At 51.0% G+C, this 27,528-nt stretch overlaps 1 protein-coding gene across 1 annotated transcript in view; it reads right to left on the bottom strand.

Annotated features, from left to right (window-relative positions):
- TMOD1 (tropomodulin 1) overlaps nt 1-26,634 on the bottom strand; it is a 30,194-nt gene extending 3,560 nt beyond the window's left edge. The window contains exons 1-9 of the mRNA XM_075488458.1: nt 26,555-26,634; nt 15,099-15,262; nt 12,971-13,127; nt 9,379-9,498; nt 5,911-6,000; nt 5,271-5,401; nt 3,559-3,666; nt 1,840-1,983; nt 945-1,089 (exon numbers count right to left, since the gene is read on the bottom strand). Of these exons, the coding sequence (XP_075344573.1) occupies nt 945-1,089; nt 1,840-1,983; nt 3,559-3,666; nt 5,271-5,401; nt 5,911-6,000; nt 9,379-9,498; nt 12,971-13,127; nt 15,099-15,218 (1,015 nt within the window). The 5' untranslated portion in view covers nt 15,219-15,262; nt 26,555-26,634. The remainder of the gene's footprint in view (nt 1-944; nt 1,090-1,839; nt 1,984-3,558; nt 3,667-5,270; nt 5,402-5,910; nt 6,001-9,378; nt 9,499-12,970; nt 13,128-15,098; nt 15,263-26,554) is intronic.
- Between the last annotated feature and the right edge of the window lie 894 nt (nt 26,635-27,528).

Below are 27,528 nucleotides of genomic sequence, written 5' to 3'. Positions count from 1 at the left end.
GGGCAGTTGCTGGCTCTGTCCCTCCGAGTCCTGCAAACACCCACCCTCCCAGGGAAGGAGTTCTTCCTAATGTACAAAAAGGACAATCTGCAAATTTTTGCTTATTCCTCCCGGATATATTGTCTGCTGCTGTGGAGAAGGAGTTTGGTGCTGTCATGTTTGTAAGCACCCTGCCTATGCAGTTAGGAGCTGTTGAGTACAGCGTGGCTGGTATGTTGGCTGCATTCAATACGGCTCTGCTGGACTGATTTCCAGTGCTCTACAGCAGCTTGTAGCCAAGCAATGGAAAGCCTCTGCCGCATGCATTGGCTGAAACAGCAATTTGCAGACTTGCCCATGTTTTGCTTCACAAGCACTTCTGATCACTTCATTGAGAGCATAAAGATAACTCAAAGCCATGTGGCTCCCCACCTCCCCCAGGAAACACTTCCAATTTGTTTTGCTGAAGGGGATGGGCCAAGTCCCACTGCCATCAAAGTTCAACTCTACTACTTTTCATCTCCTTGTTAAAGTGGGAATGAAGCTGGAGGAAGACAAGCAGTTGGCAGGAATTGCAAGTGCTGGCAGCTCACAACCCATGTGCCATATGCTGTATCATGTGCCGTACCGAAGCACGTTAGCAGCTCTCACTCCTTCCCAACAAGACCCACTGTTACTGCCAAAAACGCTGCCTCTTCTGGGAGTTTTAGCTGCCCAGCGTCTCCAGGTTTGGAGCACAACCCATCGCCTGGCCGACGGCAGCTGGTTAGGGAACCAGTCAGTGAAGGCTGCTTTCCTCCTTGAGGGGCAAGGCATCATCAGGCCCTTCAAGGGTTGGTTTCTAATTCGAGCACATCCACCGGAGCCTTCAAGTGAGCAGTTCTGCCCTTCCACTACTAGGAATTGCCCACAGGCAGAGGGAGGGACCTTCCCGTGCTGCCTGGCGTGCAGCCAGCCCGACTCACCGAGGTCATTGTTATTCATCATGGCATTTGAGGCACGGAGCCGGGGACCTTGCTGAGTGAAATGGTACCCGAACTTCAGCAGGGAGGTGTTTTTTTCCAACATGTTCGCAATTTCCATTTCTACTTTGTTGCCCAAGGGCTGGCTCTTTTGAAAAGAGAAAACAGAAAAGCAAGCTGGTTAGATCAGAGGGTGATTCAGGGTGAGCACTTACATCTGCCATCTCCAGCCCTTCCCTTCTTCTTTGGACCTGCTGGTCCATTTGGCATTTCTGACTTGGAGCTGGTGAAACAAACCACTGGCCTGTTCCTGGTACAACCAAGTGGCTCCAACTCCTCCAGCAGACATTCCCACAAGTCCTCTTGCCCAAAGACTTTATTTCTTGGACAGATTTGCAGCTAAGAGACATCTGGAGAAACTATGATTTTGAACTCCCAGTCACCTGTCCCTGAGCTCCCCATAGCTCAGTTGCTTTGCTACTACCCCCTGGGTTTCTGAGGGGACTAAACTTGCCACAGCATCTGTACCACTGCACACTCTGGCGCTCTCCTTCTCTTTCCCTTGCATTGTAGGAAAAATTTCAGTTTTACTAAATAGACATTATTATTTAAGTCTCTGCAAGAGCTCGGAGCAAGGTGTGATATTGGACAGGTGCATCACCGCTCTCCAGGGCAGCACCAGGAACACGGAAAGCTTCTTGCACTGCCACAGCCTTTGTTAATCACTGTAGGTAGCAGCAGATACTGCCCAGGAACTGCAGCAGAAACAAGGGGCTGAAACCTCCCCAAAGCAATCTGGCAGTGGCGGTGCTGCCACCCTCCACCTTAACCAGCGACCCAACTTCCCGCAACCAGGACACGTTCACTTGATCAGAGCTCCTGCTCACGCACGCTTTACCTGGTTGTCGATGCGCAGCTCTACGAGCGATGTGTTGCCCTGGAGCGCTTCCACAACAGCCAGGATCCCTGACCCAGAAATGAAGTTTGATTCCACGTTCAGGCTCTTCAGCGTGTTGTTGACCTTCAGCATTTCTGCCAGTGCCTGCGGGCAGAGGCGGGTGAGAAGAGCTGGCAGTCAGACAGGCAGGGGCAGAGCACTCTGGAGCAGCAGGGACTCAACTCTCCTCGCCTCCAGGGAACACCGGGAGGACCCCGTGTGCCAAGCAGGTTCAGTGCCACCAGATGGGTGAGCTCCATGCGGGGTGAAGGGGGTTCCCCCTTGTTGCAGGGGGATTCTTGACATGAGCATGCTGGAGGCCACAGCAAAACCTTGTATGGAGAAACCCTTAGGGCCACCCCAAAAGGTGACAGTCCACACCTGTGGCTGCCCAGTGACAGCTTCATCTGTCCCTCTTCTTCTAAAGCCAGCATGGTGATGGCAGGGATGCTGGCCGGCATCGGCCCTGCCTCCTGCCTGACCAGCTCCCTGCCTGCACTGCTCCTTCTGCACGGGGCTGAGATGCTTCTCATCACAGCAGGCAGAGAGGGTCTGACCTGTCTCGAACAACAAGGGATTCTCCATGTCCAAGACATCCTCCCAAGTGGCATCACAACCATATTAATCATTTTTGCTTTCCTCAGCAGGTAAGACCAGAAGTGGGCTGGCATGCTCCCAAACCCCCCGACCTGATCTGATGATCTCATTTCATAAGCTGCACGGGAGGACCCGTCTATGTTATGAAACAGAAGGAGCAGAAACTGATGCCCAAGCGGCAGGGTTGACTCGCACCCACTCACACAGCACTTCGCTCCACAGCCCCCCTAGCCCTGTACAGTGCCTCACGGGCCCTCAGACAGCACCACTGCTGCCTGCACAGGCTTCTTCCCCAGTCCAGAGTGCCTGAAATAATGTGAGGGCTGTACTCACTCTCCAAAAAGAAGTTTTTTGCTAACAGGAAACTGGTGTGCATATGTGTGCGTGGAGGTAGGTAGGGGTGGCCTGGGTGAAGAAGAGCAAAAATTGGTTGCAGTGATGCTGGAGGAGTGTGCAAGGATGCAGCCTGGAAGGTAGCATGAGGGCCAGGCAGAACAGCTCAGCACCCCTCTGCATCCCCACTGATATTTAAGATCGCTTGCAGCAGCCAGAAACACCCTTTATCACCCACAGAGGCCATGCATAAGAAATGCAGAGTCCTGCTGCTGCACAGGTCTGCGCAAAGGAACACATGAAAGAGAGCCGGAGCAGACATGGGCAAGGGGAGGGACAGGTGTGCACACAGCAGCATATGGCTTCGTACCAACAGAAACAAATGGGTGGCCCTGATGTAGGATAAATCGAGAGAGACAAACTTCTTTTACAAAATGCCACTAGGAAGTGAGTTCTTGTCTCCCTCTCCTTTTCTGGGAGATCCTTGAGGGTGAATATGAGACCAAATGGGATTAAAGAATTGTGTTCTGAAATCCCTGCAGCTGAAAAAGGAAGCGAAGGAACCAAAGCCTGTCTGTCGCTGGCTTTCGCTAGCGCTCCTGAAACTGAAGCATCTGCACCAAACGCCAGAGGTGCAGAACGTGCCAAACGTGACGAAGGTGCAAAAGCAGTCAGTCAGTAACTCCGAAAATACCTTGCCCAAGAACAGCTCCTGTCACAACCTTATGACAGCGAGCCGACAGTACTTACGAAAGCAACAGGATCATTGCTCCGTGTCCCAACTACACTGAACTTTTTCACATAGGTATTATTTTTCAGCGCTTCCGCAAAAGCTTTTAAAGTTGGTATGGGAATATTCTGTGAAAAGAAATGCAGAAAACCTGTGTTATGCCATCATCTGTATGAAATAATATGCAATACAGTTAAACAATACTTCAAATTTCTTATCAAGGTCAAATCACCAAATGCACTGAAGTAATTTAGGAAGGGGTCGATAAAGGTTTTTACAAATTCTCTTGCTATAATCAGCATGGCCTAAGGAGCATGGCAATGTCTTCATCCTATTTCCCACACAGCTGATAGCTCACTGCCTTGATTTCAAGCTACAATGTCTGCTGTTTAATTTAATTGCTGAGAAACTCAGCTACTTACGAACGCAGGCGTTGTGGGGATGTATGTAACTAGGATCCATGAGCCTACAAAGCACTGCTCCTGCACTTTTTAATACAAATGACAGCACTGAGCAACATTCATGTCATGTTCAGAAAAATTTCCACCTACGAGGCCCGATCCAGAAAGACCTGAAATGATCTTTTTGCAGTATAAACCACAGACACCTCTGACTGCTTTATACAACATCTTTCAGGCTAACATTTGCCATGCTAGGTCTCAGCCCAGAAATTAAATCCATGCTGCTTATTCTGAGTGCCTATAAAATGAGTATTTTTCACTTATCAAGCACTTTAGATACCCTTTTCAGATGCACAAGTTTTCACCTGTCCAAAATTTTAAGTGGTATCTTCAGCTTGGACTTCTTGCCACAACATCTGGATCCCACCATGTGGAATCATCTGTAGTCAAAGCCATCTGCAGAGCCATAACGCAGAGTCCAGCAGCTTAACATCTCCACTGCCACTCCCCAGTTCTCCAAACCGTGTCCCAAAGTCACGAGTCCAACACACAAAAAAAGTGCCTGCCTGCCAGATCCTCAGCCTGGTGTCCTCAAGAGACATTCAGGGTCACTAGGCAGGATCAAGTACATGAAAGTAAAAATATTTTTGTTATAGAAAGGTGGCATGGCACAAGTGTTTTTAATGTGCACGTGCAGTTAACCACATTCTTGCTATTTCAATATATGATTATTCAACAGACCCCATGGGATGGGGGTCCTGGAGCCAGGGAGGACAGATGGAAACTGTATTTTTTAGTATGTGTATGTGTCCTAGAGGCAACATCAGAAGTGGAGCTGTGTCCTGATTTGCTTTCCACAAGAAGTAAAGGAGTACCACAGAAGGGATGGGTGGGAGAGGGACAGGGCTACCTGCAAGAAGGGAGGTTTCTTCATATTTTCATGGCAAGTGTCAGGATTATGAAGCCTTTTTCCTCCCACCATTTCATCTTGCATAAACAGCCCCTCCACCAAATGTGCCTGGCTAAACCGTTAAAGCAACCTAGAACGCCTTTAACCAGACAGGCTGGAGACGCATCTCCCAGACTACCTGGAACACAGCTCCGCTCTTCCAGGCATCTACGGGAGTCCTCCTGCTACCAACCCCACACCATTGTCCCACAGCAGGTAACAACGCTTATTGCCCAAAACGGAGATGGGAAGCAGTGGTGTTTCTTGTCTGGCTACACGCACTGTTATGGTATCACCCTGTGCAGCAAAACAGACTTGGTCTCTGCCTTCCGTGTATCAAATGTTTGGTCCTGTTATTAAGAGAGTAGAAAAGAGCAAATACCATAATATTGTTAAGGTTGACTTCCTCAAGGTCAGGATCATTGCTTTGTATTCGTTTCAGAGTTTCCTCCACATCCGTTGAGTTTGGTTCCTCATCAGGAACTGGTTTGTACTGTGTGGGCTTAATCACACCTGCAAGTAAAAAGCAAGACGTGAAACCGAAAGCACCCTGGGCAGCAGCATGTTCTCTTTGGGTGTGTTTCTCCTCTTCCAGAAGCAGTGTTGGGAGAGGGAAGCATGACCTGACAAACAGATGCAAGATGAAAGACCCGACAAGCACTCAGCAGTTCCATGTATGCTCACATGCATCCAGAAATGCTGCCTGGCAGTGGGGCCAACCAGCACAGGACAGCCAGTGCCTGCTGCTACGTGCTCTCAGGGTCCAAAACTGGGTGATGGAGGGCACACCGCCTGCGTGGGGCTGTTCGCTGGGCTGTGCTAGCTCCCAGACAGTGCCAGAGCAGTGGCTGCGACAGCGCTGGCTCGTACAGGGCAAGGATGCACCGGAGATGGTCCCAGCAATCACAGGCTGCTCTGACAGTCACAGCTCCAACCCGCAGCCTCTAACTAATTCCCACTTTGCCTCGGCTAGCAGCTTCAAAGCCAAACACTGCAGCCTGCTAACACTCTAAATCACTTACTGTTGAGCCCTTCTTTGTTCACGATGGTGCTGCTCCCCAGTGCCTCATAGTACTGCTGGTTACTCATCAGGGTGTGCATGCCGAGGATGGCTACAGAAACAGAAAAGGAGAACACGACTTGTGTTATTGCAGGCTCCAAAGCCAGGAAAAGACGCATACCTGCCGTGCTGCTCGGGACGGGGGTTCGTAGCACATTACCTTTCCCTGTGCAAGCACAGAACAACACACAAACGTGGGACTGAGCCCCACAGCTGTCATAAATACACAACAGGGCTCAAATGTACTCCCTTGTTTATTCCAGTGTAGCATGATTCATAGAAGAGGAACATCATCTTGTGGACAACAAAGAGACAAACAGCCAAGGCTTCCCAGTAGCCAACTTGATTCAGCACCATGCAAAAATAGTGAGGAGAAGACAATAAAAGAAAAAAAGAATGGCATTGGTAGGATTTAATCTAAGGGGTCCAGTCCAGCAGGAACCTGCACATCCTCATCACTCTTGCTTACCTGGGCATGTGCCACACACTGCGACAGTCCAGTTTTTGAGATGAGCTGTGCCCCACTCAGAACCAAACCGACCCCTCAGGCAGCAACATACGAGGTGACTGTCATCCAAAGCATAGCAACGCACATCATGTTTTTACTCAACAACAAGCAGGGGGGGGTGGTGGTGGTGGTGTGCTTTAAACTGATCTTTGTACACTTGGAAGTTGACACTGTGAGAAGCTAAAGCTCTGCTGGCTTGGTTGAAATGCAGAAAGTGATGGTATGAACAAAATTCAAAGACTGTAAGAGCCCAAAAGCCAAACTTCTGCCAATTTGTGTATCTCAGGCTCATGACTGCAAAACCAATATGCAAATGCACATTGAAACATGCCCAGGGGGATCTGCTGACATTCCTGCCAGCTGCAAATGAGCAGTGGGAAGCCAATGGCTTAGTAACATTTGGACAAAGATTCTCTTTATAAAGATAACCCTGCTCCTCACAGAAAGTTCATGTTTGAAAATAGACTGTTTTTTTAATCCACTTTTTTTTAAATGACTATATGACTTTCTGAAGAAAAATGCAGACGTGTGAATCCTTGTTATAAACAGACACATTTGAACAAATCTCGACCTTCGCATGGGCACAGTCATTAAAATAAATAAAGGACAAATCTCTCCCTAAAATTCAAGCACGCCACCACAAAGGCACTTTGCTTTCCCATGAGCTGCTCCTCTTATGCTTGGTTGGCACCAGTCCTTCACCATTTGCTCAGTGCTTTGGCCCAGAAGGGCTGGGAGTTGCAGGAGAAGGCTATCCCTGAGGCCTGTCACATGAATGGCATCTGTTACGGTGACAGCTCGCCATGACTCCAGGTCTGGGTTGCACGGGCAGGACAGCCTGCAGCAAAGGGTGTCAACGAACACCACTGTCCACCCCTCCAGCACATCCCCGGTCGGAGTGCACAGAGCCCAGCAGTCTCCGTCTGAAAGTCTGAGTGAGGTTGGGGTTTGATTGTTTGTATTTTAGTTGGCCCTTTTCTCTGCCATGTACTCAGAGCTGAAATTTTCAGGAGTGCAACACAGCTCAGAAAAGTAATCTGCAGGCTCAGCATTTCAGGGACAGACATACACGCCAAACACAGCTTACTCTGACAACGAAATCTCTCCACCAGCCAGGACTGTGAATATCTGGACTGCAGACAGAGGGAAGGATCTGCTGTTATGACCACGCGGGGTTTTGGGGGGCTAGAGTTTGTGCTGGTAGACAAGAAGGACCCACTGTTTGTAAGTCTGGTGCTTACTGTGAATTACCCAAAGGAACTCAAGCAGAATGAAGGCATCCTATTTCTGCCTACCCCAGTGGACCAAAGGCACAGGAGCCCTTCCAGGACTTCTTAGGAGGCACCCACAGGAGCTATCCTGCTGGCCTTGCCAAGAAAGGGATCCAACACACCATGGCTGACAACGAGCCCTGCTAAACAGGCAGGAGCTGTCTCACAGCCTTAGCAAACTTGGAAAAGCAATGCTGTCACTGTCAATATTGAGATTTCAGCACAGCTAGTATCACATCAGTCCTCCTGCTGCCACTTCAAGTGTATTTTCCCAACAACTGCAGAACAAGCTGCCCTGAACACCATTTCTCTGTGAAAATAATTGCTGCACAGATCTGGAGCTTAGAAAGGCACATTTTATAGGATAGGGCTTTATAGGACTCCAGGAGTACAGTAAAAAAGCAAAACCCAGAGATGCAATGCTTGGCCAGGGTACGTACGTTGGAAACCTTAATGCAGAAACACATTTCTAAGCCAGAATATGGTATTATTACGTAGAAGATGTCTAGTTGGTGTGGTTATTCTACAGGCTATCTTACAGACTTCTGGCAAGGAGGATACTGTTAGGGAGCATGGAAGTCTGAAGGAAACAGAACTGGAAGAAGCAGCCAGCAGCACTGAAATATTCATCGACTGCTAGACCAGCAGCGGACATGTGAGCTCAGTAAAGTACAAGGGGGTGTTCATATGCTGCTTTGGCCAAGCATATCCTATCCCAGTCACAAAGCTAAGCCCACGCTACTGGCTTCGGCAAGATACCAATATTGTCATCTCTGAAGCTGCAGAGCAACGAGGCTTGCAGGGGCTCGCCTCCACTCAGACAACACTGCCTGAGAAGCAGCAATGGGACTTGAGACTTGGGAATTGGGACCTGAGAAGCAGCAATGGGACACTGCTTGAACTTACCTACCATGGAGGCGTAAACCCCTCAGATAAGGACCATGCCTGTCCTTCTCGGTCTGCATGGGGCTTGTTTAGCCTGGTGAAGAGCACACTGTTGGGGCTCGAACAGCAGCTGCAATCTGCAATCACTCTGTCCCCTCTCCAGCTCTCTATGCATTCCAACCTGCTCCTCAGTCGTTGTGAAGTAGACCAGCCTTTTAACGCTGGATTCCCCCACCCCTGAGCTAACGCTCACAAAACCAACCGACCGCACAAATGACAAGAAATCTGTATCTTTAAAATGTGTTGGAAAAGCTCTTTAACAAACAGCAGCCCTGAGCACGCTGAGCATTAGACTGCTCTAACCTGACAGCTCCTTTAATAGGTTGCACAAAAAATCCACGTTCTCACTGGGTCTGCTTGATTGTTTCCTAGAGGTTTGGCTTGAAGGAGGCTGTGCTCCTGAAGGTGACAGGCTGCAATTTGCAAGATTCAGTGGCAGAAACAGGAGAAGAGATCAAACAGTACACTCTGTTCCCTTGATAAATCCTTCTTCTCTCTCCTTAGCTTTGGTCCAAGCTCCTGAGCATGGGCTGAGAGTAACTTTAAACATACACATCTTTTTTAACAAAGAAATAAATCCTGTCAAAACTGACAGCATTCAGATAAACACCAAAAAGCTCAATAGCTCATTTCCCACAAAAGAACAAACAAGAAGAAACTAGCAGTGGAACAACTTGAACCCCCAATTCACGTGCAACTATTTTACCAGCAATGTCACAGAGCTCTGCATCAGAGGCATTAGCAAGGGCTTCCTCCAGTTCCGGCTCCAGAGTCACACTTTCCAAAACAGGATCCATCGGCTTCTGCTTGGGGATCCAAGCTTTTCCTATAAATGCAAAGCGAGGTCACTCTCAGTATAGCTATAGCACCTGTTTCACAACTAGCCGTGCAGATACATTTCCGTGGGGTGAGATTTGCACAGTTGGAAAGGACAGAAGGGGCACAAGGACCTAGAGAAAAACCAGAGGAGACACTGAATCCCTTCCCATTAGCTTGGTCTGAGTCCTGCTGCGATGTGAGCCAGGAGGCACCTGCCAGACACCTCCAACTGTGGAGCTGGACTCCTTCACCAGCGCAGAGGGCAGCATCTACAGAAGCCCAATAGTACATTTGCACAGGACGATGACTGCTCAATGCACAGCACTCAGAAAGCCACGCACAGCCTGACCCTGCAGGACTTCACTTCTTTGAAGGCTCCGTAAAAGGTGTGGAGACTTGCCAGCGCTCACATGGACCAAGAGAGGCCAGTGGCCCGGATCCAGCACTGTGCAGGATCAGTCCTGCCACCGAGACAGCTCCTGCTGCTAACTCCAAATGCACGGTGGCAGGGCAGATGGCACATTAGTCAAAAGAGGGTGGGAAGGAGGTGGTGCAGAGGGTCTGGCAGCAGGCAGGGATAGCGGTCGGTCATGCAGTGAGCACACAGGGTGCAAGGAGGAGCAGGCTTGGGGCAGCTGGTCTGGCTCAGCGTTGCTGCAGAGGACAGTAGGGCAGCGGGGAGAGACACAGAGGGCATGCCGGATGGAGACCTCCCTGTGCTGTCTCCCGGGACAGCAGCAGGCCAAGGCACAGGCCTTTTCCCTACAAGTCGGAGGTGCAAAGCAACAGGTACAGCTGGTAACGCAGAGCTGCCGTCTCAGCTGGCCGCTTGTGGCCTTTTCCTAACGGTGGCTGCCCATGTGGGCAAGGGGCTGTGCAGCCAGTGATGCAGCTCCAGCCCAGCTCTGAATGCCGTGGGCTCCCCGGCACCCCCCCATCCCATTGCCCAGGATGATCACCAGGCAAGCCACGACCCTTTCTCTGCAGGAGCCCGCTGCGTCCCAGGGAGGCACGGGGGGTTCATGGCGCTGCACGGCTGCTCCCAGCTCCTAACTGCTCGCACTGCCAACGGTGGGCAGATCTCTTTGCAGAAGCTGAACAGGTCAGGTCTGAAATTTCACAGCTGGGCACCTACTTGTGACTGACCCACCACCAAAGAAAAGAGAGAGGCTGTGGTGTTTTAACGCGAGGGGCAGGGAGCAGTCTGCTGGGTAAACCCAGTGCTGCTGCGGGACGGGAGGAGGAGGAGGGATCCCAGAGCATTTTCGAGCAGTCCCCTCCCCTGAAATAGTCCAGGATCACTGCAGAGAGATACCGAGTGCAAAGCTCTCAGCCTGGCATGCCAGCCACGACTATTTTTGTTCCCCCTCTGAAACCAGAGTGAGCGGCACCAAAGGGGAGAAACAAAGATCTTGCCGCTCAGGGATGTGCAGAAACAGAAGGGGCTAAATTTAGCCTCAAGGAAGAAGCAACTGCGCTTCAGGCTCCCCCGGTATGAAATGGAGGCTGCTATAAACAGCCTTTTGCAAAACGGCCCATCTCCTGCCTGCGCGCTGCCGCCCTGACGAAGAGGGCAGGAATCTGCCTCCTGGGACACAGCTGCTCTCGCAAAAATAGACAGAGCATCATGTGTGCCTGCACGGCCCTGGGCACTCTGCAGCACAGTGTCCGGGGAGGGCTGGCCCCCCCAGCTCTGGCTGGGTGCGGAGACCCGCAACCATCGTCCCACCGGACGCACGGCTCGGCAAACTGTACGCGCCATCTGGTCAGTTCAGCAGGGAGTAGGAAAAACAGGGCAAACTTAATTCTGCCGTCACACGGTAACTCCTTTTGACATCTCAGTGTCATCGAAACTTCTGGGTTTTAATTTTAGGAAGTTTCATATCTCAGTCATGCTTTATTACAAGTTTGAACTGTAAATTAAATGGTGCATGCAAACACAGCATTATATATCATAATACAGCACGTATGCGCACACCAACTCCTACGCTGCCCAGCAGCATGGCCAGAGAGAGCACCTCCCATGGCAAACTAGTAAATCACCCTCCAAACTGCAAACGTGGTGATTTATTTCCAGCTCTGCCATAACTGTGAATATGTAATTTACCCTCTCTGGCTCACAGTCAATGTAAGTAGTGTTTTCACTCTACAGTGTGTTACAAGTGAAAATATGTTTAATGTGTTTGAGATCACATCGATTGACATATGATTAGCCCAGACCAGAAGCTGAAGACTAAAAATGCCTGAAATACCTCCATCTCCTGCAGAGCACTGCTACTACCGGCTGGGCTAGCCAGGCAGGTAGCCAACACTGTGCTGGGGTACGTTTAGAGTTGCTAAATCGCTCTTACTGATAGCACTCAATTTACTCTTTTCATTTACTTCTTTCAAGGAGAATCCTTTTTTTTTTGGTAAAAATACCACCTCAGGTTTTATTAAGTGGACAGATTTAACACAAGCCCTTTCTCAGAGAGGCACGTGGATCAGTAAGGAGGCAGCTTTGAGAAAGACCTCAGCTGAGAAACATGTTCACATGCCCACATTTTCATGCACTTCTTTTTTGACGTGGGGCAACCAGTAGTGTGAACAGTGTACAACCAGATCTTCTGCTGCAGGGGGACCATGGTACAGAGGGAGACACAACAGCAGAAAAAAGCTGCTGAGAAGCTCCTGGAACCCAGAGGCAAGGACTGTCCAGACCATGTCCCATGTCAGATGATGTTCAGAGTGCTAATGGGACCAGGGAAGCCCTTTGGATAACGGGACATGTCCCAGGAGAACAGGAAAAGATGCCAGAAGGAGAGGAAAGAGAAGAGACAGAGTAAACCCCTTGCTCACAGGCCCCAGGGCCACGCAGAGCAGGGGTGCAGCAGCCGCCACAGGGCACGGTGCAGGAATACAGACCTATGCAAGCTGTAGCAGACTGGGAAATGAGGCTGGGGTTGTGAAGAGGCAGTGAAGACTAGACGGGAACTGTTGGGATCGTCACAGCTGAGGGGAGCTGTGGAGTTTCTCTACACCAAGATGAAGTTCAGAGTTTCTCTATACCAAGATGAAGTTCAGAGTGTATGGATGGAGCATGAAAGGCAACGGTGAAGACAGAGTGCAGCCTGCACAGCTCACAGGAGGACAGGGCAGAGGAGCAACAAGAGAGGACAGAAGATGGTGTCTTCCCCAGAGCTTGATACAGCTGCAGTGGGATGGGGACGGAAAGAGGCTGCACAGTAGTACAACCTCTGTCCATCCCTTACAACATATCAGGTGGTACCCAAATCAGCAAGCACACGGACCTGTTGGGCACACCCCAGTTTATTAGCCAGCGTGGGCTGTGGCTGGACAGCAGAGAGAGCAGATCCACCACCCCAGCAGTGTCAAAATGAAGTCATGCTTAGCAACGCGGGTCAGACACAACCCTTCTACTGTGCACCCTCTGTGCCTTCATCGTGATGCACTCAGCGTGGCGCAAAGGATGACCATACCTCTCTTTTCACCCGTGAAAGGAACCAAGTCTTCTCTGTCTTTAACATCCTTCGCCTGCTTTTCTAGGTGGGCCATGAGCTCCTCCCTTTTGAACGGGCCAGTTGGTGGCTTTTGTGTCTGATCCCGCTGCCGGAGCCCTGCCGGCAGCAACGCGTTCTAGGCACAGAGGAGAGAAACACGGGTTACCTCTGCAGGCCATGATCCCCTTCCATCAAACATTCTCTCCCCTCTCCACTGTCCTCATTGCACTGTCTTTCTTCCACATTGCTGGACAATTTGCTTCTCCTTGTGTCAAAGGTTATCTCCATCCAACCCCACCGATTTCCACATCATCTAAGACAAGTGATGCTCCTTCCCCCCTCCAATTTCAAATGCTGGCTCCACTACAAGATCTCCATGCTGCCAAGTGGATGTTTCTCTACAACAGCAGCTCCAGCCCCTTCTCTGGAGGCTCTCAGCCGTCACCTCCTGCTCTTCCTAGCCTCTTCCCACACCCTCACCATTTCTGCTGCCTCGTCGCAACAGTCGCAGTGCCAGAACCAAGCTGCTGAACTCAACCGATCTTCTCCTCCCTATATGTGTCTGTCTGAGTGCCCACATGCCCCACATGTCCCAACAAGCATCAGTTCAGGGAAATCCCACGGTTTTTCACAGAGCAGTCCAAAGAATTGCGGCGGTCTCTTCTGCCTTTCATGATCCATCACAAAACTACAGGCAGGGTCTCACAGAGAAGGTCACTCTGTTGCAGAACAAAACCCCTGTGAACCTCAGCCCTTTTTCACACTGCCTCCTTGTTATTCAGTCACATTAGCCACCATGGGAAGTTGCTTTGCGCCTGACACATACGGCACGTAAGCACCTGCTTATTTTTAAATATAGAACAGCCTTAATGCAGTAAGACTATTCCCAGATTTGACACTAAGCATGTTCTTTAAAGCTTTGCTGGATAGAAGTCAACATTTACTTTTTAAGACATCCAAGGTGATTTTGAACAACACGCTGATTTTTCCATGCCTGCCTAATAGAAGTAATTCGTTATAATTTAAATCTGTATCAGTGAAAAGCTTGGGAAGGAAGATGACTAATAGGAAGCAATTAGACTCGGGCAACCTTGGAGGACAACAGACGAGACCTGTGCCAATGCACAAGCAGGGAGACATAGGAAACAGCGTGCTTCCTCAGGCTTCGTGCTGCGAGAGGCGACCAAGCAATCTTCATGCGTTAACTCCTTCACTCAGGCTACACCTGCACTGACAGATGTTCGTGATTATTTTACTTTCTGCATCTTTTGCAGAATGCTGCCTGACTGTGTCTTCTGAGGCAGCTGTAACCAGCCCATCAGCCCATACGCTTAATCCCGGGAGCTAGCCTGCCATGTCTTAATTATTATCCTGTGTTGCAATTAAAAATACTGATGATGCAATCTACACTGCCCATCATTTCCCCCAGAAACACTAACTGCATGTTGCAGGAACAATTTCTCACTTGGCAGTGCCCAGCCTCATCGCCTAACGTTGCCGTAACCCAGAGGCCTGCCAGTTGGCCCTGCACATCCCCTGCTAGGGCCACAGGACAATGTTGCCTCCAAAAAGCTTTCATTGCTTGGCACCAGCAGGCCCAGCGTTTGCATATGCCCAGCTCCTACTGATGTTGGGAGGTTGCTAAAAAGCAATTGTCCCATTTTGCAAAAGTCTGGGATTTGCATTTCTGCCTAAATGGAGGAAAATACAGACCATTTGAAGTTTGCTGCGAAAAAAACCCCAAACAACAAAACCCAAAACATTCCCCTCAGCGTGGCCTGATCAGAAGCAGAGATCCAGCTTCCGCAGGTTTACTGCCCTGCACCAGCACTGACTCACATGGGTGCTGCAAATCACGGTGCTCGTCACACTGGAGCACGCACGCCAGGGCAAGGGCAGGGGAATACCACAGAAACAAAGTCCCACGTGTAGCCCATGCTTGCGATGGCAAAACTGCTTCTGCTCACCTGCGGACAGTCTCTTCCATCCTTGCACTGAGTACAGGCTCTGCAAAGGATCCCACTTAATTACAGATTACTAATGCAGCCCATTCCCCCACAACTACTGAGATTTACCACCTAGCAAATCTCATGTAAAAACGACTTACATCAGGATCCAGCTCTTCCAGCTCATTCTCTAACTTCCTGAGCTCCTCCTCTGTCAGAGCTCCAAGGATCTTGTCTTCATCCAGGTCTCGGTATTTTTCTAGCTCCTTTCTGTAAGACATCTTAGAGGAGTCTCGTGAATCTCACTTTTACGCCAAAACAAGACCTGAAATGAAAACAAGAAGCGTAACACTGAATACATGAAACATGACACTGCAGCCCCGCCGGTCGGGGAATGGTGAATACCATGGAGCTGCAGAAGATTTATGCTTAAAGCATGGCTGGCTCCAAAGCCAGGTCAGATTGCTCAGGGCCCCCTCGTCCATATCCTACATGGAAGTAACGGCCCATGGTCATGAGAGCGGCACAACTTCAGTAGCACGTTGCCCCATCACGGACTTACAGGGTAGCACTGAGGAAGTACTTTGTACAGGACCCTGGCTAGAGATGTCTTTCTCCAAGCAATGCCAGATGTTAAGAAAGTGTCCTAGGCATTTATTTCCTTGAAGAAAATAATAGCTGAAGAAAAGACGATAAACCACAAATTATAAAGTCTGCAGCTCTCATGCCCTTACAAGCCCTCAGCAACACCTCCCTGCACATGGCACTCCAGATAACATTGTCACCAGGTGGAAAACAGATTTGTAGCATCACTGAGTACCTCTGAGCCCTGCAAACCTCCATGAGGCTACAGTGTGCAGCACTCCTTCCCGTGTTTTAAAGCCACAAGGAGATCAGAAAGTATTATCCCCTCGTGTTCAGGAAGCTGCCAGTTAAACGTGCTGTTACTGACCCACCTTCCCCGAGACAACACGTGTTTGCACTGCTGCAAGCCAAGCAGCTGACCTGAGTGTTACTGCACGTCTAAACCAACCCTTCAAGAAGAGAAGTGGGAGTAAGGTACTAAACAACCTATCCGGATAATCCCTGCCGACCCAGGGGTTTGTCCCATGTCTCCTAATATAAAATGCCACACACAATCACACACGCGTAACTGGACCTCTGCCAGCTCTGAAAGACTGTAGCAGACCTTCTACAAAGGTCAACTTGTTTAAAATATGCAGGTGGGTTAAAAATACAGTCACTACAACACACAACAGTGTATCCAACTCTGCTTTTTTGCTGAAAGTTTCCTTCTGTTCCATAGCACTGTCTGTATATTTACATTTTTTGGGATCAATTTTTTGCGGAGAATATTGAACTCTAGAAAATTTAAAGTGACTTTTCCTACAGTTTAAAAAAAGTTTTGCTATTATCTCAAGTGGCATTTACATTAAAATAACAGCAAGGCCTCTGCATTTTTCGAGGAGCTAAACACCTTTCGAGTTTCTGTAAATGGCCTCTCTTCAGCTTCTGCAGAGCATCAGAGCCCTACCCCAAGTCACATCTCTCCAGCTTTGCTCGTCCTCTCGGGGCCGGTCATGCTCTTATGATCGCTCTTCATTAGCGGAGAAGTCTCTTTACACAACTTACAACGCAGTTGCTGTTCCAGATAGGAAAATTATCTTTAGCTTGGTCACAAAAGGGCACATTAACGCACACATGGCTTGACAGCGAGCCCTTAAATTTAGAGCCGTCATCTGGTCAGACGTTCGGTGTCCCACTGGTGTGATGGCAATTCCCGCATCACTCGCATTCCTGCCACTCGCCACTTAGGAGGTGGAGTGCCAGGAGACAGTGCCTCCTTGACGGGAGGAACAGCCCCCCAGGCTGCCACAGCCGGGAGCCGAGAGGGTGAAAAACAGCTTTTCGTCGGGCTGGTTTGCTCCGCGCAGCGACAGTCAGCCTGCGGGCGCCAGGGTCGAGGGCAGCGGGAGGGTGAAGGAGGAAGGATGGGCTATGGGGCTTGGTGGGCTCGGCTAAGCGAGGCGGCGGGGACCCCAGCACTCCTGCGCTTTACCAGTCCCCTGCGGCAGTCAGCGCGAGGCACCTCGAGCTGCGAGACTGACGTGCGGCAGCCACGCGACCGTGCGCCGGCCAGGCTAGGAGCCACGTCCAGCAGCTCAGCCCCAGCAAGGCTGCCCTTCTGGTCATGTAGAAAAAAGCAGAGCCTTTATCACAATTACCCATGAAAACACACTTGTTGTTACAGTAATTATTGTTACTCTGATGTGGGAGATCCTAGAAAAGCAGCCTGGACCCAGATCCGGAGATGTGCTGTGCCACTGCGACCTTAGATTGAACTGCACGCACCACAACTAGTCTGTATTTCATATTAAATTTTTAGTTTTGACTGTTCTGCTGTGGAAGGAGCTGGAGCTAAGAGCAGGCAGGAAGGCAGAGGATAACCCACCCCAGGGTGCTAAATTCCCTGTAATGGCTTAAAATACCCACACCTGCCACGCACGTGGCGATCTCCGTCTTGGCTACGTGGGGACAACTACTCCCAGAGGCAGCCACAGCCCCCTCCTAGCCATCTGGGGTAGCCTGCGAGCGCCGGCTCGGCTGGGACCAGAGCACAGCCCCCGCAGGGCTGACCTTGTCGCCTCCCACCAGAAGGACGGAGACTGTCAGCACCGAGAGGCGAAAGGCAGGACAGACGTCGGATGTCAGCGCGCACAGGCAACGCTTCTAGAAAGCGCTCCAGGTTTCAAAGCATCTTGCAGAGATATGAAGCCGGGGCTGCATATAGCAAAGGCCTTGAGGGTTGAGGACAGGTGCAGAGCCTGCTGAAACACAGCTGAAATCCCTGCGGGGAGAATTTCGTTTGCTACGTACCCCGGGCAGAGCTGCCGGGAGGGGACAGTGCCCGCACAGCCTCGCTGGCGCAGCCGGACGGTGCCGGCAACTCGCGCAGCTCCCACGGAGAGCGCGTCGGGAGCGCTAACCGTGCCCACGGCAGCAGGACGTTTTGTACCGCTCCCTGGCCCGCCGAACAAGCTGTGCAGGTTTAGCATTGCATCCTCCAGCACAGCCTCCAGGACCAGCACGTTCACTGGCTCTCCCTTATCTCCGCATCCCGGGCCTCTTCTACCCTATCTTGCTAATGAGTGCTGGGAGAAAAAGCAAATAGCCCGCCTGCTGTAAATGGCAAGAGGGCTTTGCACTGCCAAAAATAAGAAAGTGAGTAAATTCTGCCTAAGCATAATTGTTTTCATTTATACAACCTGCTGAAACACCCACCTCCACAAACAGCTCTCCCTGACCTGTGCTAGGGTTCAAGCATGTCTAACACCAATCCCCCCCACACCTGCAGTCCATAAAAATACAATCCTCCAACACAATTGCAGTATTATATTCAGATTTTAAATCCACACACTTCTGGACATTCAGGAAAGAGTTAATCCTAATTCACCACAAATCTGCTCCATCAAATCTATTCTCAATGCCTTCCTAAGATGGCAGTTTTGATTTCTTGCTATCTTTCATTAAACCTACCAATACCCTTTTCATTCAATGAACAAAGGAAGTATCACAACAAAATATGTATGTAATATACAGAAGCTGCACAGGACTGACATTATTACAACTTTAAGTCCTCAAGAAATTGAAATTCATATTGATTACCAAGACAGCAAGCTATCAGGTCTCACTGTCCAAAGTATTAATCCGACACATTAGAAGACAGCCCAAACACTTGCACTTGGTAAGTGTGAAGAGCACACGAGTTGGCACGCATGAAGACCAATAAAAAGGTTCAAGGAGAAAAATTAAATCGGATGGCAGATGAACATACACCATAGGTCATCTACAGGGAAGACTGTTGCTATCACGAATATAGGAAAACAAAACAAAACAAAAAGACATTTGTGATTATGAGGGGGATGGAATAGTTTCTTTCCGAAAACCGCTGAACAAACAAATGGATGCTGTAGAACAAGTGAAAATGAAAAGCATCCTGTATGACACTGGAAATACTCCTTTCCCTGCTCTGCACTGGCACGGCCCTCCTGCAGCACTGCGCCCTTTCTGGGGCACCGAAACCCGAGAGCAGCCCCAACCTCCGCACAGGGAACCACTGGAGACCCGGGGAAGGTGGCCCGCGCGGGACCGCTGTGTCCCATCCACGGCAGAGAGCAGGCACAGGGACATGGCTGTGCTCCTCAGGTGGGCGAGCAGGGAGGGCAGGAGCAAGGCAGCAATGGGCTCAGGCTGCAACAGGCTGCTCGGGGAGGCTGCGGAGCAGCACAGGTACCGCCGAGTTGGAGGGTCTGCAGGATCATCCCTCAGTGCTCTGACAACCCCAGGAAAAAGAACAAACGAGAAAGCAGAACTGGGTAAAACAACAGATACAGCAGTGAGCAAGACAAATTCCAAGCAAACACAAAAATGTCATAGAGAAAACACAGGGACTGATTTCCCCTGGGTGCTGCGTCACGTGGCGTGACGGCGGTCTTGCGCACGCTTGTGCTGGGAAGCCCAGCCTCTAACTGCACAACCTCCCATGTGCACTAGCATGCTAACAGCAGGAAACTACGGAAAGCACTCTTCTCTTCATACGTACACGGGGAGAAAGAGCAACTAACCTCAGCGAAGACACAGGGCTTTTCAGGGATAAATTCCGTTATCAGTCCAATCCGACCCCAATTGCAGCGTTTCGCGGCAGGCTGCAGCACACGGCTGTCATTTCCACGTCCACTGGGACTGCAGCACGTGGGGGGGTTTGGTGCATCCCAAGTCACCAGCCAGACCGAATCGCCAGCAAAAGGCAGAGGCCAACGAGAGCCGCGGCTGAAGAAATGAACATCCCCCCCCAAACAACCCTCAAATCTACTGGGAAACTTTTTCAGTGCTTTGAAATAAGAAAGCAGACCAAGGGCTTGGTGTCTGAGATAAGGAGGCGGCCAACAAGCGTCACCAGCATAGATATCGATGATCTTGGAAAAACTCCCAAGTGTGAAGGCAGAAAGCTATTCAGGATGAAAGCTGTTTTTAAGCAGCACCGGAGGCAGGAGTTAACCTCGTGAGGGATAGCCTGGCTTGAGAACAGTTCCTATTTGACTCATGCAGGGTTTTGATTTATGAGATTTTTTCATACCTTAAGTATAAACCTGAGTCAAAATTCAGACCTATTATTTTTATAGTATAAAAATAATAAGCCAATGTCAACCAACCCCTCTGTAGTTGCTACAATTTCTTTTTTCTTTTCTTTGACTTTTAGTGTAACTTTAAAGATAAACACCAGGGCTTTTTTTGAGAAACTCTACATACCTCAAGTGGCCATTTCCTATAAACTCAAGAGAAGTTAAGTACTTTCTGTGCATACTCTTAGACCTCAGTGAATCACCCAGGTGTAAATCTAAGATGCATGCTGTGCAGATGAGAGGAGTAAATCATCTCCAGTTGGTTTCCTAAATGTCACAGTATTTTCATGTGGCTTCTCAGTCCTCTGATAAACCTTAAAGCTTTTAGCTAACTCTGATGAAATCCCATAGAGGACTCAAACCCTAATTTCTTGTCAAGCTGCACATGTGTGCAAAGGGTCCGTCAGCACAGGTGCAATGTGGAGCAAGCCTAGGCATCTCCTTCGGCTGACAGTCAGGGAATGAAGGAGAGCTGGGGTGTTTGCAAGGAGCTCTAGAGGAAGGTGGGGGTAACAGAAGCTCTTGGAGAAGGGGAAGCTGTTACACATGGTAGAGCTGGGGCAGACATAGTGGGGATGCAGGGATGAAGGACATCTATCCACCAAAAAGTGAGTCTCTGCTAGTCCTGCAGCTCATGGGACAGCTTGTGAACCCTGGGCTTGCATCCCAGCATACCTGGTGTACAAGAGCCTGACTCTACAGCCGCCCTGCTATCTGAGTCACTAAGCACCTCAACATCACCATTTCCCAGGAATTTCAAGAAGGGACCAACAAATTAGGGCCAGATCTGGTAACAACAGAGGGCAAGATGCACATCAGCTCCTTCTGAGGCCACATCTAAAAATGTGAGTCTATGCAAATTTTGCAAAACCCAGTAGCAAAGCAGAGCACAGGAGGAGCTGGATCCATTCCCAGTGTCATCACACAGCCTTATGCATCCAAAGTCTTGACCGCTGCGTGCCTCCTGTCACTAGTTACTCTGGTCACGAGAGAGTCAAATGCAGGTGTGCTGGAACAGGAATGCTCTCCTCCCAGCATACAGGTACAAACCTGGAGCCAGTGGTTCCTTCTCCAGCAGACACAACCAGAGCCCAGCAGTGGCCTTGCAGGTGACCACGTGCCCGTACCTGAGGTACAGGCAGTGAGATGTTTGCCCCATTTCAAGTGAACATACTTTGTTCTCGCTAAACATCAAGTCTTTGGCTTGGAGAAATGAAAGGAAGATAAATATCTAAAGCCAGTCCTTTTAAGGGAATGGTCTCCGGCATGCTTTTTGTAGATTCTTTTTTAGGCTGATCTCATTTTCTCAGCCAGAGAGGAATGCACCTTTTTAACAAGCCATAAATGCAGACCCAGGCTACAGTGTCCAGTGGTCTCCTTGGGCTCTGCATCACCACCTTGAATGTACAAGATGTTGAAACATCTTGTTAAAGCTACAAGAGACTTCCTATAGACTGTGCACTGGACTTGCAGTCAAAGCTGCACTAGAAGCGTCTAGCCAGGAGGTCCACAGCCTTCATATATCTTGCTTTGCAGCATTCTCACACTGAGAAGCCCTTGTGCAGCTTGCAGAGTAGCCAAGCACCATCTTGAATGATTCTCAATAAAATAGAGCATACAAGGTAGTTGATGTCCCCAGCCCGTGCTCAGCAAGCAGTGCCTATCAGGCGTATCTTCATCCCTCAGCCTTTCCACAGCAGAGGTGGGCAGCGCCAGCACATTCATGCCCTGGATGAGAAGAGTGGACAGAGAAAAGACGGGGGATGCTCCAGACAGGGAGAAGCTCTGTCATGTCAGATGCGGAAAGCAGAGCTCAGCACACCCCCTCACCGCTCCAAGGCAAGCCAGCCCTCAACTAGAGACTGAGCCCCTCTCAGCCGCCCTGCAAGAGGCTCATGCCTAATGAAATCCAATGGGGAATCTGCTGTCCCTTCAGGAAACTCAGACTTCTCCAAGGAAGATCTGGATTTCCTCTGGTTTGATAAAAACCGCACAACCAGCAGCCGTTAACCTAAGACACACTGAAATTTGTATTTGAAACGATCTGGAAGGAGGCACTGTGGAGCTACCAAAGCACACCGTGATTTCTGCCTCTCTAAATGACATGGCGGCCATGCAAAACACGCAATGCTACCTGGAGTTATCGTCACCACCCAGAACACTACAGCAATGAAGTTCACCATGCCGTAGACAACACTTACGGATGCTGCTGCTTCATTTCCATGGGGATCCTCATGCCAGAGCTGACATTCCCATCCTTGCACTTGACAGCTCCACAGCAAATGGCTTGCTGTCCGAGGTCATGCATGCGCTAGGGAAAGCTCCCCGTGCTCAACCAAAGTGACATCTCCCTTCATCCGCTGATGCTGAGGGAAGTCTTACGCTGGTCGCACTCTCCTGGACCTTCCTCTCTCCTTGTGTGCCAGGAGGTGCAGCTCACTCAGGTCCTAACCTGATACTCAGAAACTGCCTGTATCTCCTGGTTCTCCTCTCCTCAACAGTCCTGCAGCCTGCAAGCCACACAACTCAATACTGGCTCTCACCAAGAGGTCTTTCTTATCAGGGCCATCCAGCAAATACCCTGGATGTTTGGTGACCAGGCAACATGAAACGGGGTCAAACTCTGCCAAAGCCCAAATACAAACCATCCCAGCTGTATCTCCTCTTTGCTTATTCTTAAGGCACACACTTGTAAACACAGTTATGTGTTCTCCTATTTGGGGTGAGGTTCTCTTATGCATCTGGCATGTACTTAATTGCTTAATTACTAATCCCTGTGAAAAGCACGTGGGCACGCTTGAATCATTAGTGACACCATGCACTCAGTTACTGCTCTGTAACTTGAACTCTTCCACTCGGAAACTTCACAGCCAGCACAATCTCCTCTGAAAAGGGATCCTGGGTTTCTTGCCTGAACTTCTGTTAGTCCCTAGATGGACTCCTGCTTCTCTGGTACACTCCAGTTGCAGGGAGCAGCTGAACCTGATGGATGCCATGCGAACACATGAGCAGAAAGGCTCCTGTCTTGCACTGAACGGTCTCTTAGACCCTTTGACAGGCGATGGTGATGTCCTGTAAAACAGAGGCCCTGCCAGACTGCCCGGAGCAAAGCACAGTGAGCTGTTAGTAACACACCTATGTCTGCATGTTCCTGATCCCACCCCACCGCTAGTGCAGCTGAAGCAGAGGAAGAGAAAGTGAAATGCTCCATCAAGGTGCACCTAATAAGCCCTAAATAGGTTGATGCTTAATGAACACAAGAGCAAAACAAGTACTGTTCCAGCACCAATGAGCATGTGGTGTACGCAGTGCACCAAACCTGAACAAGACATTTAACAGAGGTGGGACCCTCACACAATCCTCCAAGGCCTGAAGAAACAAAGATACCACCTCCAGCTGGGAGAGCTACTAAACTGCACAGTGCTGAACGGGACAGAGCTCTGGGGAAGCATCACTGTAGCCTGCTTCCATGCTTCTCCCAGGGCATCTGCTGCCGGTTGCTGCCAGCCAGAGTATCCTGGGCTGGACAGACTTTGGTCTGACCCAGGATAGCCTCTGATATGTATTTATCTCATTCACCATGAACGAGTAGGAAGAACTCCCTCCCAGGAGGGTGATGCAGCTCTGGGACAGAGCACCAGGGAGGTGGGGTCTCCATCTTCAGGGGTTTCTAGACATAGGCCATATGAAGCCACAACCTCCCTGGCTGATGAGAGATCTGCTGTGAGCTGGGGATGGACTGGAGAACTGCTGAGACACCGGCAGTGCTGGGGTCCTGTGACAAAAACCATGTGGCCATTTAGCAACACGGAGCCATGGAACACAATGTTTGTCTCCTGTTTCTTCTAAGACGTCATGGTTTAACCCCAGCCAGCAACTAAGCCCCACACAGCCACTTACTCTCCCCCTGGTGGGATGGGGGAGAGAATCGGAAGGGTAAAAGTGAGAAAACTTGTGGGTTGAGATAAAGACAGTTTAATAGGGAAAGCAAAAACCATGCACACAAAAGCAAAGCAAAACAAGGAATTCATTCACTCCTTCCCATGGGCAGGCAGGTGTTCAGCCATCTCCAGGAAAGCAGGGCTCCATCACGTGTAATGGTTACTTGGGAAGACAAATGCCATCACTCCAAACATCTCCCCTATTCTTTCTTCTTCCCCCAGCTTTATATGCTGAGCATGATGCCATGTGGTATGGAATAGCCCTTTGGTCAGCTGGGGTCAGCTGTCCCAGCCGTGTCCCCTCCCAGCTTCTTGTGCACCCCCAGCCTGCTCGCTGGTGGGGTGAGGAGCAGAAAAGGCCTGGACTCTGTGTAAGCACTGCTCAGCAGCAACTACAACATCCCTGTGTTATCAACGCTGTTTCCAGCACAAATCCAAAACATAGCTCCATACTAGCTGCTACAAAGAAAATTAACTCTGTCCTAGCAAAAACCAGCACACAAGAGTCCGCTAATTTTACAAAGTAAACACGTTTTGACTAGGAGTCCCTCCCTGAAATAGAGAAGTGAAGACAGAGTCTTCCTAGCTCATGATTTGCAAATGGCTGTCAACTACAGAGAAAAAAAATCAGAAAGCAGATCCCAGCTTCCTCCCCTTGAGCTGCGTTGGAAAAACTCCACGCGCCTGGAAAACAGCAAAGCAGCAAACAGAAAAGTAAAACAAATCATCTGCAAACATTACACTCTAGCACATCGCTCTGGGGATGGAGTTACACGTGTAGCAACAGGGGACAGACGCTTCTTAGAGAAGGACCATTCAGGATCTCTTGAACATATAAATCAAACTGTCCTTTGGGTGAATGAAAGTAAAACATGGGAAGGAAATCAGTAAGGAGATAGACCAGGCTGTCTCCACATCTGTTTGACTTTCCCAAATACACCAAGCAGGAGGGGAGGCAGCAACATATTCCCAATATTATGCAAAAACATATTATTTGGAGAAAAGCCAGCAGACCATCACAGCTGAGAAATGTGTGGAGAAAAGAACAAGACAAGTCAGGCGGGAAAACAAAGCAACGCTGAAGGGGTTGGTGGGGGGAAGAGCCCTGAGAGGCAGAAAACAGAGACCTTGAAATGAGCAGCAGTGAGCAAACGATCCTTGCTGGAATACCCAAATGCATGTACATTAGGGCAACAGGTACAGAGACTGTCAAAAGACAACAGTGCAGACTCCTCTACATCGCTGCAAAAGGCATTCGGCTCTGGGCACCGTGGTGCCAGCAAGACAGTGCTTGGCTTTAATGTTGTAGCCCAGTTCCTCCTTCCAAGAAGACACAAGATGAAGGGCTCACTACCATAACCTGAAGTAGGGCTTGCATGCTCAAAAGCTTGTCCAGTATTTGCTCTATCAGCTAGTCTGAGAGAAGGCACCACCTCTGGCACAAATCTTGTCTCTTTGATGAGAAATGAGGAATTCGTTGTTCACTCCCACATGAGCTAGCAGGTCACACATGAGGAAGGGATTTTATATGCATTTAAAAATAACCTCAGCCACGTGGCTGAGCACCTTTCTGGCTCAAGGCCCAATACCCAAGGAAAGATGTAAAGCAACTAGAGAGACGACCTCCGCCTAGGGGTAGGGCAGCCAGTCCAGAAGGGGGGCGGTGGGCAGCGGGTTCTGCCCAACAAACCATCCAGGACCATTTCAAAAGCAGAAGCAGATAGACGAGCACATCAGGATGGCACATGAGTGGGGGCAGAAGCTGTGTCCAGCAGAGTGAAGGAAAGTTATCTTTGAGATAGGCAGCGCCTTTCAAGCAAAGCAATGACTGATTCAAGCCGACAAAGGATGGCCATGGAAAATACACTGCAAGGACTCCAGGAATCTTCCCCCCCGCTAATTTCTACTTTTCCCGTGCAAAAGCAGAGCAGCTTTCTATTGCTCCATCCCCTGCAGAACCATTTCCTAGCAGAGCTCCCAGGATTACAAACGCAACAGCAGTAAAAAGGAGCTACCAGCGCCCTTCGCAACCCGCTCAGCGCGGCGCAGGGCCCTCTCCCCCCCGCCAGCACCTTCGCCGCCTTCTGCCGCGGACACGCGTGAGCGCCGGCGGCTGCCAGCCCAGCGCCTCCGCCGCGGGCTCCCGGCTGCCCGCCGCGGGGCACAGCCGCCCCGAAGCCCGGGGACACCGGCTGCCGCAGCGCCCGCCCGCGGCTCCGCGCATCCCCGACCCTCCGGGCACGGTCTCCCGGCAGGCAGGCAAGTAGGCAAGTATGCAGGCAGGCAGGCAAGTAGGCAAGTATGCAGGCAGGCAGGCAGGCAGGCAGGCAGGGCGCCCCAGCACCCAGCCAGTCACCCCTGCGCACTGCCAGGCGCACGCAGCGCGGAGGCGGCCGCTATTTATGTCGAGCCGGTGCCGCCCGGTGCCGGCCAAATATTCTGCCCAGATAAGGGCCGGGCCGGGCCGGGCCCGCCACCCCGCCGCCCGCTTACCGCACCCCTGAGCCGAGCCGAGCCGAGCCGTGCCGAGCCGAGCCGAGCCGAGCCGAGCCGAGGCGAGCCCGGGCGGCGCGTCCTGCCCGCGCCGGCTCCGCCGCTGCGGGGGGCGGGGGTCCGGCCCCAGCCCCGGGCCCGGCCCCGGCCTCGGCCCCGGCCCCGACCCGGCCGTCACTCAGCGGGGGCCGGCCCCGTCGCCCCTCCCGGCCGGCAACAGCTGTGCCCGGCTCGGCCCCCGCCCGGGTCCCGGGCTTGGCGTGTCCTTGCCCTCCGCCCGCTCCCGGGAGGGCAAACGTGCACCGTCCGTCCCCCGGGCGCGGTGGGCGCTGCGGGGGAAGGCAGGGCTGCACGGTCGGCAGCCCCGAGGCAGCCAGGGCAGCGTTTGCTTCCGAAGGGTCTTTCCTGCTTTTAACGACCGAGGCACGCTGCAGCCTGCCTTTTGGCCCGTGGCAACTTCCTTCCGAGCGCCGAGCCAGGCGCCTCGGCAAACCGCCTTTCGGAAAGCCCGCAAGACGTGCACGCCTCGGTTTTTGGGGACCCAGGCCACTGGGAAGCACCCTGAGGCTGCGGCTGGAAAAACCGCTTCGCCGGGAGGGGTGGTGCGGCCGGGGACGGGGGAGCGGGGGGGGTCTCACGGCTCAGCCAGAGCAAGTCACGGCCGCCCTGCCTGCGGCGGGGGCTGGCCCCGCTACCAGCGCTGCTGGGGCGCTGCGGCTGCAAGCGTGGGCACTTCATAAAGCTGCTTCCCCACAAATGCCATCTGCATCAATGCACCTACTAATTCCGTGTCTTATTTTACTCCCTGTCAATGTGCCCTGTACATCCAGTGATGGCCAGAGCAGCTCCAAGTCTGCCATCAGCCCGGAGAGCTGCCTTCCAACCTCGTGGTGTCAACAGTTTTAATAACGTTGCTGCCAAACCTCCTTTCCCCTATCTCACCTTCGAGTCACTGCAAAGCCCTGTGGATTTGT

This window comes from Mycteria americana, chromosome Z (assembly GCF_035582795.1).
Source record: "Mycteria americana isolate JAX WOST 10 ecotype Jacksonville Zoo and Gardens chromosome Z, USCA_MyAme_1.0, whole genome shotgun sequence".
In the NCBI taxonomy this organism is placed as follows: Eukaryota; Metazoa; Chordata; class Aves; order Ciconiiformes; family Ciconiidae; genus Mycteria; species Mycteria americana.
Note: the sequence above shows the minus strand (reverse complement) of the source record. Positions and strands in the feature narration are given on the sequence as shown.